This window comes from Typha angustifolia, chromosome 10 (genome assembly GCF_048772165.1).
Source record: "Typha angustifolia cultivar Huaian chromosome 10, ASM4877216v1, whole genome shotgun sequence".
Classification (NCBI taxonomy): domain Eukaryota; kingdom Viridiplantae; phylum Streptophyta; class Magnoliopsida; order Poales; family Typhaceae; genus Typha; species Typha angustifolia.
Window position 1 is genome coordinate 2,945,648 of NC_133248.1, and position 16,574 is coordinate 2,962,221.

Consider the following 16,574-nt stretch of genomic DNA (forward strand, 5'->3'; position numbering starts at 1 on the left):
ATGAAACTATTGTGAGGATCAACTGGTTTTTAAGTTAAAGTTTTATTTAGTCAGTATAAAACCTTTTAGATTCTTCTTTCTAAGAAGAATCCGATCTCATTTTCCAAAAAGAACAAAATAAGCAGAGGAACCAAAGAAAGAATGAATCCAATCTTAAGAGAAAAGGCTTATTGGTTCATTTATGATTCTTAAACCTGAGAGTAAGCATTCAAAGAGCTTGTATCCAATATGACAGGATACTCTTAAGAAAGGATATATGATGCGAATCGGGTCAAATCATATCACATCAAGGAGAGATTAGATATCTTATTTACTTATTTAGTTTAGATAGGATTTTTTTTAATTAGCTAAATCTAACTTTGCGTAGTTTCAGATAAATATTCACAGAATATTCTACAGACATCCGAATAATATCAAACAGTTGGATAACATTGCCAGATCTACAAATTTGGTATTCACAACTTCTCTAGATTCAGAATCTATCTATCACAAAACGAAGGATGAATCTGAGAAAGATAAAGAAGGCTGATTTAGTTAGTTAGCTAGTTTTATCTTGTTGTTTGAATTTCAAATAAATTGGATAATATGCATGTGGATCTGATTCGCTATGGATTTTTACTTCTATAAATATGAGTGGACATGTATCCATAATTATGGAATTGAATCATTGAGAGAGATTCCTTTCAAGCATCCAAACCCTAGCCACCTCCTACCTCCAGCAGCCACCTTACTACACGGCCGTCCACCACCCTCTGACGACTACCATAACGTCAAAAATTACCGTTCTGCCCTCTCTGACCTATCTCCACTATTTTATTTTTATCTTTTCATCCCGATCTCTGAGGCTACCTCCATATAAATTTTCATAATCATCCTATAAACGAATCGTTCCAAATCTGGTCCGTAACAATATATTTATGAAAATCTTTAAATCTAGAGATAAATAACACCTTAGTAAACGATACAAAAAATTACCTCCTCCTCTTCTACTTCTAATAAAAGATTATTAATTTCATTTATTAGTTGGTGACCGGTTCCCATGTTTTTTCGAAATGCAATTCTTGGATTGCTAACGAAGGCATTGAATACTAGAGTTTTCTTATAATATATATGTATTAGTTAAATATATTTTATAATATGTACTTATGTCTAAATATATTTTATCCTTTTATACTTTAAAAAGTCTCAAATCAGTCTATGTCAAATGATTAATGAGACTGTTAATTTTTCTCTCAAGCTTATCTAAGTGCCGCCAAAATAACTAAAACATCTCCTTGTATTTGTTAAGCAAAACACGTGGATTTTTAAGATTACGCTGTCAAATGATCAAATTAGTCATGATACTAAGTTAAATTTGATTAAAAAACTTACGGTTATATTTTAGTCATAAGTATATGAACTAATTTGAAACTTTTTCAAATACAAAAAGTAATTTTTGATATAAATACAAGATAGTAAAATGCATTTAACCCTATATTTAATAATTTTTCTCTCTTGCTCATTCTATCATCTATGTTGTTCTCATCTTTTTATTCATCTGTGTACAGTATTGCATAGTAAGATCCCCTACTCCATCTTACATTAGTTTAGTACCATAGTGTTTTTTGATCCTGCCTATCTCTTATGTCCTTAATTCTCTAATTTCGTTACTTAACTTTCACTTTACTACTATATTAGGCTCAATTAGATTATTGAATGTATGCGATTAATGTATTGACACATAACTAAAGCACACATGAGAATCCTGGCCCATCATTCTGGTGTCCAATGTTACTCTAGAATTTGAAAATGGGTGCAACCTAACCCGACCCGTTAAGTGGGTGCTGCCCGCCAACCCGCACCCAATCTAAAAGTTCGGTAGTACGGCCGACTTCTTCAAGGACGGAAACGATGAGGTAGTTTCTGGGAATCGATTCCCTCGGGTTTGCAAGGGGAAGAGATGCTCCTAGTTTCTCTCCGCGTACACCTCCACATTTAGATTCGGCTTCCTTTAAATGGGGATTCAAACTAAAAGTCGTCGCCTTTCCAATTCCATCTCCCGTGCCTCCGTTTCTTTTGCGTGTTGCCTGAGATCGAGGATAAGCTCCCGCTTCCCCTTTCATATCCTCCTTTCTTCTTGGGAATTCCCATTGAAAGAGATCGAAGGTCTGATCTTTTTTGTAATATTTTACCTTCTTTTGTTGTTTTGAGCTTTAGTGTGTAGTATGATTCTGGCTTCGTTTGTTTGTGGGTCTTCTCATTTTTTATTTTATTTTTGTTGTTTATTTTGATTGGTGTCGGTGGTTTTCAAAAACGGGGACGTGGGTTTGTCTTCAAATTTAAGCATGATGAAGAATCTTTGAAGTTCTTTTGACTGTTCTTTGGATAGAATTGGATTCTCTTCCTTTTGAGGTGTTTATATTGATATTTTCTTAGGTTCTGTCTTATCCTCTGTCACTCTCTCACTCTCTCTTATCCCTTTGATTTCTTATTGCTTTTATTGTTCTATTACTAGTATAAATAGAACACTTAAATTACCATTCTCTATCAGCTTATGATTTTAGCGAACTTGGTGATTTCACATGGTACCAAGGCAAGAGTTTTCTAAGTTCCAATTCCGCCAAGCTTACCTATTATCTGAAAGATTAACTTGACCTTCATCTTTGTATACCATTTTACGATGTTTCGCACTCGCTTGTATCTTTTGCAATGGAAAGAAACATGTCCCAAGTTTAAAGCAAAATCTGTGGTAGATGACATTCTTTCTGTAATCTGAAGTTGACTTGTTTCGCAGTTCGTGTACTTCATCATAATTTTGGTGTATATTTGTTTGGTTAACCTTCTCGGTTTATGCTTAGAAGATAGACCCTTTTCATGTTTTATAGACCTTGTTTTAATATTTTACATTGCATATTTCTTTTCCTAGGTTTGGGAGCAAGAGAGCAATTAAAAAAGGTTTGAACTTTTGAATATCTTGCAACAATTGGAAAAGCCAATGGAGGCTCTGCCAGATATTTATCCATTGACTGGTTTGCAGATTGGGTGAGTTTCTTTTTTTTAATAATTTTTTTCTCTGCATAGCTGTTTTAATCATTAAAACGCTGCAGAAAAGAAGATTAATCTCATCATAGTGTTGCATTTAATCATATTGTTTTGAAATTCTTCAATACTTTAATCTCTGATTTTTATTTCAACTATAACTGATTGCTGTTGAATAGAATTGATCATGGCAGTGCATGCTCATTTGAAATCAAATTAAAATGCCAAATTTCTGATACTATTAACTGGAAGCTAGTTTTTCACATTAATAGAGTTGAGTGTGAAGTATAGCATCTACATTTACATCTATACTCTTCCTTCTACATGCTTGGAAGAATTTTGAGACTATGGAATAAAGAAGCAATTGCCTCTCTATCACAAAAGGCAGTCACATACTGCACTCACTTTATCTGATGCTTGGTAGTGAGAAGACCAAGCAGAGCATGAACTCATGTCTTCTGAAACAATATTACTTGGATCAATTTCTCGAAATACAGGAGTGCATAAATTCTTGTGGAAAGCACACTGCACTACAGACTTTGCATCAAAATATTAGTGCTTATCTAAACATTTGCGGTCCCTTGCAGATAGTGCATGATTATTTCTGATTACCTTTGCTGAAGATTTTGAAGAGGAAATATTTCTGATATATACTCTATTTAGGGTCTGTCCTCTATTTTAATTTCAGCTTATTTTAAGAGAAAGAAGGCAGCATTAATTATCCATTCAACACTCACAAATTTGCGAAATCTCAATCTTCCGCATCTTTGAATTGCCTCTACAATCATGCTGAATCTGTGATGCTAATAACCTACTACTCTTTCATGGTCTTCTACTACAGGGATATACAGTCTTATGTTTCACAAGCCTTTCTATACTTTTCTCCTCTGAGCAAAAAGCTTCTCATTCTCGTTGATAACCGGCCATGGTTGATGAACAAACACTCCAGGGCAGCAAGGTTATGGCAACAAATGGTGACAAAGGTCTAACTTTTTGACCATCTGATTATAACTTTTGTTCCAATTGCTTTCCATAAAATTGTTGTGACTTGTCTCGCTTATTCATTTGCAGTACAGGATGTCACCATTTATGAACTCCCTGACATTACATAAGGGCTCAAATACAGACAGCAAAGACAAAGTTAATGATGAGTCCAGTGATGAGAGCTTTAAGAAGTCCCATCGATGGCTCATTAAATCTGCAAAATTGCAGACTAAACGTCTTCTCTCTACTATGGACTTGAGCGAGGCACTTCATGGGTTTCTTGTGTTTGAAGTAGCATGGAAGAATGTGCATGGCATAAACTATCTAAATGAACTTCAGGTATTGTAAGTTCCTCACTCACTTCATCATTGTTCTTCCCCATTTTGTGGTCATTGGTGTTTTGAAGGCTTATCTGTAATCTACAGACCGACACATCTCTAGCTATAGAAGTCAGATGCATGAAAAAGTGGGAATTTTACAGTCCTGATCAGGCTTCAAATTGCATATCTTTATGGTTTGTGGGCCATCTATCAGAAACACAATCACTCAAGAGCTATCTGAGGAAATTGTCTGATTTAGATAATCTATTGGATGTGCAATTATTTTCTAAGGAGATATCAACTCAAAAGGCATCTCCCTTGGAACTGGTGTCTGAAGAAGAATTTTTGGAAATCCAAGAACCTCCAACAGAACCAGATAATGTGGTTAATGCTCTACAATCTTGTGGCATGAAAAACAACCAGAATAAGAGTAGAAATGAGTTCGGTCATGACCATCTCGGGATGCTTGGCTTGCATGAGGAGAAGAAATCATTGAACAAGGAAATAGATGAATCCTTTGTTTCACTCACTCAATATTCATATACAATGATATTGTTCAAATTCAGGGATAATTTACTGCCATCTAAACTTCGTCAAGAGATCATGTCGGACATCAGGCTTCTGACATTGCTTGAGTCTGGGCTTCCTTCTTGGGTTATATTTTTTCAGTCCTATCCTTTATTCTGTCATTTTTATCGCCCATGGATGCGTCCTTTTGCAAGGACTCTTTACATTTTGATATCATTGGTAACAGCTCTTATTGGGTTCTATGACTTGTATAAGAATATACCGCTTTTAAAGGCGACAGCTGCTCGTCTTTGTGGTCCTTTTTTTGGTTGGATAGAAGCATGGGATATGGTTACAAGGATACAGTATCTTGGCACAATGTTATTTCTTCGCAATCTAAGGAAGACTATTAAGTTGTTTATCTTGGTGGCACGCGCAACAATAGCAATACTTACAGCAGTCTCAGAACCATTGGTGGGGCCATTCTTTGAAGTTGTTGAGTTCATTTTCCCCCTTTGGAGTGCCTGTGTAAAAATAAGTGAGTTGTTATCTTCAATGGCATGGTCTGCGATTGAATCCATGTGCAATTTGTTCATCGACCTCGCTGAGATTTTTCTTACACCATTTGAGCTTCTACACGACTGCTTTGGGACTATAGGTACTTTACTTTTTTAGTTGTATAATAACTATTACATGTTTTGAAGTTCTTAATAGTTAATATAACTATGTAAACTAAGATCTGCTAAATTTCAGCAACATCAATTTGCCCGTTGGTGCACTCGGTATGGGAAATATGTCTTGTTCTCTTCCAGTATGGTCTCACATTTGCAAGTTATATGGGGTCTTTGCTATCCCAAACGTACAGCCTACTTAAAGACATTTGGGAGACTATTATTAGCATTTTTCAGCTTACATATCTGTCAGATACAAAACAAAGTCCATATGATATGTCAGATTTGCAGGACCTCTGGAACAATCTCTTTTCACAGGTTTGTAAAACAAATATCTAACTCCCTAGAGTTGTTTATCTGTTTATTTAACTAAAAAGACTGATGCATTGATTAACTTATTAGGTTTTCCGAGCAATTCGAAGCATATTAAATGGTTTACTGGCATTTTTTACGACCTGCAACCGACACAGACTAAGGTGAAGTTTATTGATTATTTTTCTTTAAAGTGAATCATGAATCATGATCAACAAATTTCTATATTAAGTGGTGCTATTTTCATGTGAGATGGACTCAAGATGAGCCTATCATGGTATGGTTCAGTCCTAGATGTTTGATGAAGTGACCTAACTTATGTTTATTGTAGAGTAAATTAGTAACTATATGAATTTTTTGCATGAGTGTATGCATTGGAATGTTTCAAATGTTTGAGAGATAAAGATAGAACCTGAAAGATTCATATCTATCATTAATGTTATAGCACGTCGATCAGTGAAAAGCTCAATAGGGAAGACATCTGAGTCATAATACATCTTGAGAAATAGAGGCATTCTGAGCTTATCCAATCTTGAAGTGTATAAATTCTATGTTGGTGTGCACTCTAAGTAGTTACTGTCTATTATTCTTATTCACTTGTAAAGAAAAAGAATCATAGTGTATGTGTAAAATGGAATCTTCAGTAACTGACTTGAATTCAAGTTCTCAGACATTTTTCAGATAAGTTAAAGTCCATCTACTAAAATTTCAAAGTAATAGAGTTATAGAGGCCAAAGACATTTATATCTTCCCATCCTTTGGATCCTATTCTGTCATTAACTCAAAAAAATCACCCTTTTCACCATTTGAAATGAAGGTTCTACTTTCGTCGAGCAAAATTATTAGACTAGGCTTAAATTATCCGATCGCCTCCTTTTCAGTTTTTACTTCTCAAAATAAATTTTTGTGAATGCAGCATCCACAATCACATGCAAGCGGTGATGCAGCATCTATTTCGCCTTGTTCACACGGTACGCCGTTCGTGCCATTGTCAGAAAAAGCTTCAGTTTAAGCATCATAATGAGGTAAGCTATCATATTTTGCTAACAAATATATACATAGAGATACATATTTATTATAAGTATTGTCTTATGTGATACAGGAGAAAATTTTCTTTCAGAAGGACTTCATGGAATGTGATCACTGCCAGTGAACTAAGCATTGATTTTCTGCATTGATCTGTACAAAGAACTGTCTTGAAAGTAGGAACCTTAGTAAATTCGCCGCAAGCTTATATTTTTGAGTTGTAGATTGTAAATTTGTAATGAATATATAAATGGAATTTTGTTTTGTATGTAAAATGACTAGAAACAGAGCCATTTACCTTTACTCATGTCTTGAAATAGCTATGCTGTATAATTGTTTTAGATTATCTGAGGTAGAGATCTTGTAACTTTTTGAAAGGCATTTTGAACAAGCCTATTTAGGAAAAGGTAAATTAAAGTGGAGAAATTATTTTTGATTGTTAGATTCCTACTGTGAGAAATTTGAGCTTACTCCTTTAGATTTAGAGATGGATGTTATGAGAATATTGTAGGATCATGGAAAATTTACCATTTTTTGTATACAAATACCTACCTCTCTTTTCTCTATATTTTTATATTCATCAATTTTAATTTACTCTTAAAAAGATATTACTTTAATAAACTATTATTCTCTTTCCTCTCTCTCTTCTCTCTCTTCTCTCTCAATCATTTATATAAAGAATTTTAATCATTTGCCAAAAATATCTCTAACTTTTATGTTGCATCAAGTGTAACAATTATAGCACTTTAATGATTTACAACCAACAACATAATACCTTAAATTGGTATAAATTTTAATATACAACTATCAAATCATTTATCTCAGCCTCACGTAGAGTCACAGCTATTTGCAACATTAAACGCTCATATCAAACAACACCCATCAAGGAGGGAAGATATATAACAATAGTATTGCATGCCTAATACCTAGCGAACGACTGTTTGATTGTCTGCTACCACAAACTAAGGATTTTAATCATAAGCTCATCACCATCACAAAGGTTAATATTGCGCCTAGATGCTACCTACTTGAGTCATCGACTCAACATCATAGCATTGTTTGTGCGGAAATCATAAATCGCTGCTCAAGAATGCTCTCACCCCACATCATTTGCTAGTTTTATAACTCTTACCTCCTAATTATAGTTTGAAGATCATCTAGTATTTAATCTCTATAATTGATAATGTCGTGCTAATTCAAACCAGCATATGCAATGCGTAATAGTTCCTTCATAACCTAACATCCTCGGGCATTCGCCAAAATAAATATAAGTATTAGATACAATCTATCCTTAATCGCGAGTTGAGCGAATAAAAGAACACTATCGAGATGTGACTTAACAATATGGTAATGGTGTCATTATCCACATCATCAATCATACCGCATGTACAATGTAGTTATCATACCCTAATAATATACCAAATATTCCATGCATAATTATGAAACGATCAATACACATAATTATGCTGACTAGTAAATAAATATCTGTACATGCATAATATGAATATGATAAAATTATAAAGTAAATATCCTTTTAGTATTTATATTACTTCTAGACTACGGAATATTCACTTACCTAACACTAATTTTAAGTTAACTAGCTCCTCTTATGCCACTAGGTTATCCTTATATAGTAATGAATCTACCATGATAATAAAAGTACTATTAATACAAATCCAAACTTATATGAAATTAATAAATTAAATCACCAATAGTCAGTCGCTATATATTTGGGTAGGTCCACCTAAGAATTATTATATTTATTGCTTAAGTAAAATTAATAAAACAATAATAATAGTCAGGTAGATTATTAAGAATAATGCAAATATCGTTATATTGATTGTTCCACTAATTGGTGCTGACTTATAACAACTATGATATCATTTAAGAGCCCAAGTTGACATGATTTACTAAATTAAATGACTATGTAAAATAAACAAATTAGAGAACGACTAAATCATTTGGGCCAGCCAGAGGCATAAATGATGGGTTGGACTACGACCAGCCTATAGGCCATGACACCACCCCACTAAGATGGGCTAAGGTTCTAACTCAAACCTAACTATGTTGAAATAAAAACTAGGTCATAGCCTAGCACACCCTTACAAAATCATAAGCTGAGCCACAAACCAACGCAACCCCAAACTAGGTTGTTGACGACCTAACCCACCCGACCATGGGCTGAATCGCGGCCTAGCCCACTCCTACCTTGGGCTGAGCCGCACCTAACCCAAGCCTAAGTTGGGTTGGGCTGCAAGTAACCCACCCAACCCCATTTTTCTCCTCTATCTCTTTTGGTAAGAGACTAGTGAGAGAGAAAAAAGATGTGGCTGCTGGTGATCATCGTCACTGGAGGCCAATACCGGCATGATTGCTAACTCCCACAAGCCGAAAAAAGGCACATGAGATGTGGACCCAACAAGAGATATAGCAGGGAGTCCATCTTGATGGAAAGGAGCTTGATGACGGGAGAGAACTGTTCAGCAATTTTTTTCACAAACAATCTCAGTTGATGACAACAAACTTATCCTCACTACCATAGCAGTCCTTACTAGAAGGAGAATGACTAACTTGGGCGATCAATAACGCTCAGAACTCACTCCATGGTCGGCGACCATGGAGATAACCCACTTGGCAAACTAAGCCATGGGGGCACCAAAGGATGGCACCAAGAACTTTGTTTCATGAAGGAGAAAGTTATCGACCAGAGATAGAGATAGCCAGAAAAGGGTTCGAAGACTAAGTGTAGCCTTAATTGAGGAGAGAGATGACCATTGAAGAGTAACATTGGCAAGAAAATAATAAGAGGGAAATTATCAAACCGTCATGAGGAGACACAAGATGGCTAACCGATTTTTCGTGAGGCCAAACTAAGACAAGAAGGGAGAAAAATGAACCAACTAACCACCAAACTAAAATAAAAAAGGAAAAAATAAAAATAAAAAAAAGGAGGGAGAAGAATTCTGTGCACATGCTCGGCACGTGCGTCCCAAGTTTTTTAAAAACTTATACTGCGTGGAAACTAAGCGTCGCCTCAACTAATTGTGCTAGTAGCAGGCAGATAAACGTGATACCGCTCGCATATAATATCTTCTGCTTTCATTTACATACGTTCATCTCATCCGTTCGCTCTACCATCGTGTCAGATCCAACGAATAATAACACGTCCGCATATATAGCCACCATACGCCTCCGAAGTAGACTTCTCATCTCGTTGGGGCGGACTTGAGAGAAGTATTAAATTCGACTGGGGGAAGTCGATGTACTCCTCCGATTAAATATTTTTCCTAAATCTTCTCCGACGCGTGACACTTGAAACCTAGAAACCCTAGAGGAAGAAATCGAGCCCTCGAGGTAGTGATCGGAATGTCGGGAGCGGGCCAAGACGAGGACAAGAAGCCGGCTGATGCGGCCGCGCATATCAATCTGAAGGTCAAAGGACAGGTTAGGGTTCCTTCGATCTCTCTGTTTTTTCTTTTCTCCACAAAGTTTTGCATATAATTTTCTTATGACGATTTTATCTCTCATCGTTTGTAGGTGTTCTTTGATCTTTTCCTAAGAGTTGTGCTATTTCTATGAAATTTTGCTGCTCGTAGACTTATAAATCGTATGATGTTATTAGATTTTCTTTTCCTTAGGAATATTTCAATATGGTTTTACTTTGCTTAGCTTACCGTGGCTGGTTTACATGTGCGATCTAGTTATCAAAGTTGTTGATGTGCATGCAGTTTCTCCTTGCTTTCAATAGAATTAGAGTTTCTTTCTTGTTCATCAGGCAACCAGGCTTGATGACAAGATTTTAACATAGAATAGGTAGAGAAGTTGAAGCTTGATCTTGTAGTAAAGTTTTTCTGATTGGAAGAGTTAGTTATTACTAGATTGAGCACGGGAGCTCAGGTATCAAGACGTAATCTAACTTTTGTCTTATTAGTATGAAGGCATTCTAACTCCTCCATCAATTTTTACTAGTAACGCATGTCTTAATCTTGATGGAAATATTTCTAGTGATAAGTCAACACTAACTGTCTGAAGCAAAGCATAAGATAAACTTCAAACTCTAGATGCTTGTAGAGATTCCACTGTAATTTCTAGTTCTGTAGGTTATTCTTGTAATTCATTCATCTTTTAAAAGAATTAGTTGAGTTTATTATGTTCGAAGAAGATAGCTTATAGTTGTTTGCAATGGCCGAGTAGGTAGGTTTTTATGTTGCTTTTGAAGAACATATATTCAGTTACTTATAAATGATCTTTATCAAAACAATCCCTTTTGGTTTGTGATTACTTGTTAATGACCTAAATTTCCACCTTCTTCTTTGATCAAAGGGAGGGTTAGGAAGAAGGATTTTAACTGTTAGCACATGTTAATATTTCCTTGAACATGTGAACAGTCACTGCCGATCATCACCTTGTAACTTGTGAGATGGTTACCAACTGGTATGAGTACGACTACTTGTGGCCATTGTGTTAGGGGTTGATCCAAGCTCGGCTTGGAATTTACTGAACTCAAGGTTGAGCTTGGCTTGCCGCAATACTGAGTTGGCTCGGTTCCAGAAGTATTCTTTATACTATTAAGATGACAATTAAGACTTTTACAATGTATAGAGGCAGATCAATATGGAAACTTAGCTTGAGATTGGCTTGTTTAGTAAACAAACTCGGATTTGGAGCTCGTGTTGAGCTCTAAATGGACTGAGCTTGAGCGGCTTGTGAACCGACAAGCTAGATTGACAACCTACATACTGTTTGCAGCTGTATGTTTATAAATCCTTGATGGTGATTGGCTTCCTCTTAGTAGTTAAAATTTCTCAGGAATGGTGCCCTCTGTGGTGGTAGAGCAGTTTTATAAAGAATATAGTAATCTTGACTTTCAACCTATGGCTACATTATCTCTATACAACAGAAATAATAGCAAACATAGGGGTCAAGTTTGATTTTCCGTTGCCATAACCATGTATATGTTCTTTTCTTTCATCTGTAAAATCAATGTTTCTTCCTATACTGCAAGTTCTCCTAAGACTGCCAGGTTTACCTTTTTTCTTTTGTAGGATGGGAATGAGGTCTTTTTCAGGATCAAGCGAAGCACACAGCTGCGGAAGCTCATGAATGCCTACTGTGATCGCCAGTCAGTTGATTTCAATTCCATTGCCTTCCTGTTTGATGGCCGTAGGCTGCGAGGGGAGCAGACTCCAGATGAAGTACTTTTAGTTCCTTTATTTCTCTTCTAGATTCATTTTATATCTACTAGTTTGTTTTGTATTTGATCCTCTTCTTCCTCCCATCGTTTTCAGCTTGAGATGGAAGATGGGGATGAGATTGATGCCATGCTGCACCAAACTGGGGGAGCAACTTGCAGCTCATAATAATATTTTTTACTTCTATCAATCCTAACAAATTAAGAATCCTGTAAAGTGGGTAGCAGCCAGAGGACCTGAGAAGTGGATTTTGGTAACTATCCTAGAAAAAATGTTTTGGAAGCTTGTAATGCTTGACTTATTTAAATGTTGAACTCTTTCTCATGCTATTAACTTGTTTGTTTTGTTATAGTCTCGTTATTTTTGTTTGAGCATCTTATAAGACTTCTACTCTTTCAAGCTGGTTCTTTATAGGTTTCCTCCATTCCACCTATATTAGTAGGTCTTTACACATATGATTCAAATTGGTTCCTTTATTCCCTTCTGGGACATTTTGAACGAAGCTACACTGCAAAATGAGTGGTACTGGTATATTACTCCTCTTCCATGGATAATTTTGTTTCAGTCGGTAATTTGGTAATATATACTACCATATTCTAGTTGGTTTTTAATCTTAGTAGACCCACCATATTATTTCACATTGTGACAATTTTTTTAAAGTAATAGAATAAATCAATCTTTTATTCTTCCAACTCTTTTAAGACAGCAATTAAAGAAAAAGGGTTATTTAGGGCTTTTCCAAAATTGATCGGTTTGAGTCAATTAATAATTTAATATTGTGGGACGAAGTCCAGAGTGCAACCTCATATAAACATTTATTAGAGTCACGCGTGTCACGTGACTTCATGAACAATCTTTTGGGACCCATTGAGATCGCTGAATCACTAACCAATTTATTCACCGGTATTATTGTTCTATCCACCCGTCCTTAAAATCGCTCAAAAAAATATAAAATAAAATAATTATATCAAATAAAAATTGCTAACACAATCAGCAACATCTTACTACGTGAATCAAAATTCAAGTAATAAGATATTAAAATAAATTTATAACTCACCTACTTAATTATATTATTTGCTGCGTAGGCTTAGACCCACTCAAAAAAATAATTTTAATTGCTCCTATTCCCAGGAATTTATTATTAAGCCACTTGGTCGGATGGTTCACGAGCCAGGTCAGATAGGACACGTGACAACTCCCTTCATATTAACTGCCCTACCCGCAGAAAAAAAAATCAACCGCGCATAAATACTTGTATGCGGAAGCATGCTGTGGGACTCCACAAACGGATTCAATGTAGATCCGATCCGATTCGGTTCGATTCGATTCGATTGCCCCACCTTCCGCATATAAGTGTCAAGCTTGTATTGGGACTGCAATAAGTAAATATATTTAATCCAAATCGCATAATCGAGGGAATGCTGTCCCCATTTCCCATCCTTCCAATTAAGGAATAATTAATTATTATATTAATCCTACCTTTTGTAATTAATTATTACTACCTTTTATCCGTGCTCGCTGTCAAATAGTAACTGTGTGCAGACGAAGCACATAACTTCCTCTCTCTCTCTCTCTCTCTCTCTCTTGATCTCGATCTCGATAATTTATTGTTGTCTTTGTTTCTTATATGAAATGCCTTTTGGATTGGAAGCATTGCGGTTCTGAAGGATTCAGAAGTAGAGGAGGGAATGGATTTTGATGGTAACAATCGCAAGCTCAAGTGGGTTCCTTCTCACATTTCATCAATTTTTTTATTGGGTTTCGTTTTTTTGAGATTAATTGAGAATAAATGAAGGAAAGGATGGATTTTTTTGAATGACTACGAATAATGTTGGCTGTGATTTGATGGGGTTTTCATATTCCTATTCGAAAGGTTTTTATTTTTCGATTTTTAGTATTTTTATCACTTCTTCTTCCTTGGGTTTTCTTGCTAGAGTGCATTTTTATCTCAATTTGTTTAAAATTTTTACTTGATTAAAATGTGCTTATTGTTCTTCAATTCCATTTTAGTTGCTAATTGGTCACTGTTACTTTTGACAATGCTAGTGGTGACTCTTTCTGCATGATGATATGCCCTCTAAAGCTTTGACACTTTCCTAGTTCTAAGCTTGTCAATGACCGTCAAGTTAAATATCTTGTTGTTATCATGTTGGGCTATCAAATAATTCAATTTAAATTACATTTTTATTTTCTTCTTTGCAATTGATTTCCTTGAATTCTGCTTATTTTCGATTCTTTTGGTAATGCTTCCTTCTCGTCAAACTCCCTTTGACTTTCTTTGTGCTACTGTTATTGTCACAATCTGGGACATGTAAAAGTGAGATGTGGGAATCAGGAGGAGAGGAGTATAATTTGCAGAGAGATTCACTCAATGGTTTGCTGCTTTAACCATCCTCCTTAAAATCCTTTTTGAATGCATGCATATTGCATCTTATAGTTTTTCTTACTTCTGCAGATATATCTCATTGCTTGTGGGATGAAGCAAATCAAAATGTAGATGATCTCTTCTACATGCTGGAGGAACAGACACCGACAAAGGATTGCGCATATCCAAGTTACCAAGTCTCTGATATAGGAGGTATGGTTTTCTTGTTTTCCCCTTAATACATGGCTAGTCTTAATTGATTGCTTGAGTAACTTGGGAAAGATGAGTGCAGAGATCAACAGCAAGGAGTTGGAGGAATGTAGAGAGGCTTCACAATTTAAAAGACGACGAGTGCTTCGTTTTACTTCTGAGAATTATGAGGTTGCCATTTTCAATGAACCAACTAATCATCTTCCCTCTTACTTTAATCTTGGGTAATTCAGATGGACTAAGTGAGTTATCTCCTTATATATATGTGGAGAAAGGATAGTTTTTGTTTGCCTCAGGTTTTTTGTACCGTTTCTGTTCTTGTCCTTTTTCAGGTGACAAAGTTGTCAACGATGGAAGGACTTTCCGAGAGTTTACAGTGGAATTCAGAATGGAGTTTGGGATTTTCAGGTTGGTCTTCTTTATATTTATGGAATCGAATTACTGCAATGGTCTCTCTATCTATTGACTCTTAAGGTTCATTTCAGATGATAACTGTGCCTTAAATTATGATGGTTTGGATCAATCATCAGAAGGATGGTTAGTGGATTGCTTAAATGAAAACAAGACTCATTGTAGCTCTGAAGAGATGTTGGTGTTCTTTCTTAGAACTATTTTCTGTTCTATTTGCTTTGGTCTCCTAGTTACTCATCCTGAATGTTTTCATGTGGTTAATTTCCTGCAGGAACAATCCTTCTTCCATGGACCAAATTGATGTTTCTGGTAAGTCACGACTCTTTGTGAATTAAATTCCTCATCACCTATTATAGCTTATTTCTATAGTACCGAGCATTTGGCTTTAAACTTTACAGTGCATAGTTTTTGATCCATAGTCTGTCTATTTAGAGTTCTGTAACATCCCATCTGAGGTGGAAGCTGTTGTAGTGCAAAAGACACCCGCTCCGCCTTGTTTCAGAGTTTCCAAGGGTACATCTCAAACAGAGTTTATCTTTACAACTGTCTATTGTTTTTGTAATTTTGATTGCCTTTCACATAGTTCTCTTCAATTTTCCTCTTACTGAAGTTTAAACACTTTCTTCCATCTTTTAGGTAGGAAATCGTTTAATGAAGCGCCAACAAAGTTAACTTCAGTTGCCTACCCTTTTGACCTGATTAAACCATGCGGAGTTCATGGGGATGTGACTTTGAAGGATATAAATCAGCGAATTCATGCCCCACCAGAATCAAAAGTAAGGCATAAAAAGGATGAGGAATCAATTCCATACCCCCCTTCAGCTTTCTCTGGTAAGCCGGTGGTCGTCAAAACAAGAATCCACACAAAAGGTCGAAAGGGCAACATTACAATCATGAGAACCAGAGGTTGAGACTTGAGAAAATCGGGTCTGTTGTAAATATTTTGTTATTTTGTCCTCTCTCTTATGCATTTGATAGTCTGATCCTTTACAGGATAATGTTGGCCAGATAATCGACAACGCTTACATGCTTGTTCTTTTGGGATCCGTGTGTCGTGGATCCTAGTCAGACATTTGTTGAATCTTTCTTGGTCTTGCCTTTAATGTTTCCATGAGTAAGCACAATGCTAAACAATTATTAGCACGATGTAAATGGTGATAGTAGAATTTCAAATAGTCTTAGGCTTTCCTCTTTGATCTTCATTTTTAAGTTGGAAGGTTGTGAAGTTCTTGTTGATTTTTCGAAACTCTAGTCTAGAATGTTGGTGTTAAAGACATCTATCCTTCCCTCTAGGAAAGAAAACATGACTTTCTCTTTAATATATCACATGGTACTAGCTCTTATGCATTCAATGACTTATTTTTTTAAATTTTTTTATCAAGCATCATTGATTTTCTTATTAATTGAAGTGAAGTCTCATGTTGCTAGACAACTCCTTATATGTAATTTCTCTGCTCTTTCCTAGTTAGTTTAGTAATAATTATAACCAAGTGCTAACAATTTTGTGCTATATGTTATTATAATTTATCATATACCTAAGTCTCAATTCACTTTTTCG

General features: G+C 35.6%; 3 protein-coding genes across 9 annotated transcripts; all 3 read left to right on the forward strand.

Annotated features, from left to right (window-relative positions):
- The first annotated feature begins 1,986 nt into the window (after window positions 1–1,986).
- Window positions 1,987–7,269, forward strand: LOC140769383 (uncharacterized). 5 transcript variants are annotated; one of them, XM_073110078.1, is made up of 9 exons: window positions 1,987–2,145; window positions 2,906–3,021; window positions 3,860–4,001; window positions 4,090–4,341; window positions 4,428–5,487; window positions 5,583–5,818; window positions 5,903–5,976; window positions 6,729–6,837; window positions 6,915–7,269. In XM_073110078.1, the coding sequence occupies exons 2-9, from the start codon at window positions 2,975–2,977 to the stop codon at window positions 6,963–6,965; spliced, it is 1,971 nt and encodes a 656-aa protein (XP_072966179.1). In that variant the 5' UTR covers window positions 1,987–2,145; window positions 2,906–2,974; the 3' UTR covers window positions 6,966–7,269. The 5 variants fall into 5 exon arrangements, with proteins under 5 accessions (XP_072966179.1, XP_072966181.1, XP_072966178.1 ...); XM_073110080.1 differs by lacking the exon at window positions 1,987–2,145 and adding an exon at window positions 2,519–2,572 and having other exon boundaries at window positions 6,933–7,269; XM_073110077.1 differs by lacking the exon at window positions 1,987–2,145 and adding an exon at window positions 2,521–2,572.
- Window positions 7,270–10,117: 2,848 nt separating this feature from the next.
- LOC140768469 (small ubiquitin-related modifier 1-like) lies at window positions 10,118–12,381 on the forward strand. Its single transcript, XM_073108749.1, has 3 exons — window positions 10,118–10,282; window positions 11,884–12,033; window positions 12,127–12,381. The coding sequence occupies exons 1-3, from the start codon at window positions 10,205–10,207 to the stop codon at window positions 12,196–12,198; spliced, it is 300 nt and encodes a 99-aa protein (XP_072964850.1). The 5' UTR covers window positions 10,118–10,204; the 3' UTR covers window positions 12,199–12,381.
- A 1,185-nt stretch (window positions 12,382–13,566) lies between these two features.
- On the forward strand, window positions 13,567–16,308 carry LOC140768875 (protein XRI1-like). Of its 3 annotated transcripts, XM_073109324.1 has the most exons (10): window positions 13,567–13,750; window positions 14,349–14,404; window positions 14,486–14,608; window positions 14,688–14,776; window positions 14,938–15,013; window positions 15,091–15,193; window positions 15,288–15,325; window positions 15,449–15,529; window positions 15,653–15,922; window positions 16,010–16,306. In XM_073109324.1, the coding sequence occupies exons 1-10, from the start codon at window positions 13,719–13,721 to the stop codon at window positions 16,012–16,014; spliced, it is 873 nt and encodes a 290-aa protein (XP_072965425.1). In that variant the 5' UTR covers window positions 13,567–13,718; the 3' UTR covers window positions 16,015–16,306. The 3 variants fall into 3 exon arrangements, with proteins under 3 accessions (XP_072965425.1, XP_072965427.1, XP_072965426.1); XM_073109325.1 differs by having other exon boundaries at window positions 13,604–13,731; window positions 15,653–16,307; XM_073109326.1 differs by lacking the exon at window positions 14,349–14,404 and having other exon boundaries at window positions 13,587–13,750; window positions 15,653–16,308.
- Window positions 16,309–16,574: the final 266 nt, after the last annotated feature.

Bases quoted from the DNA above. Each gene is read 5' to 3' on its own strand.
- LOC140769383 (XM_073110078.1), top strand. From the start codon at position 2,975: ATGGAGGCTCTGCCAGATATTTATCCATTGACTGGTTTGCAGATTGG. The intron at 5,488-5,582 runs GTACTTTACTTT...GCTAAATTTCAG, and splicing joins CGACTGCTTTGGGACTATAG to CAACATCAATTTGCCCGTTG. The intron at 6,838-6,914 runs GTAAGCTATCAT...TATGTGATACAG, and splicing joins AGTTTAAGCATCATAATGAG to GAGAAAATTTTCTTTCAGAA.
- LOC140768469 (XM_073108749.1), top strand. From the start codon at position 10,205: ATGTCGGGAGCGGGCCAAGACGAGGACAAGAAGCCGGCTGATGCGGCC. The intron at 10,283-11,883 runs GTTAGGGTTCCT...TTTCTTTTGTAG, and splicing joins ATCTGAAGGTCAAAGGACAG to GATGGGAATGAGGTCTTTTT. The intron at 12,034-12,126 runs GTACTTTTAGTT...CATCGTTTTCAG, and splicing joins GGGAGCAGACTCCAGATGAA to CTTGAGATGGAAGATGGGGA.
- LOC140768875 (XM_073109324.1), top strand. From the start codon at position 13,719: ATGGATTTTGATGGTAACAATCGCAAGCTCAA. The intron at 15,014-15,090 runs GTTGGTCTTCTT...GGTTCATTTCAG, and splicing joins ATGGAGTTTGGGATTTTCAG to ATGATAACTGTGCCTTAAAT. The intron at 15,530-15,652 runs GTACATCTCAAA...TCCATCTTTTAG, and splicing joins TTGTTTCAGAGTTTCCAAGG to GTAGGAAATCGTTTAATGAA.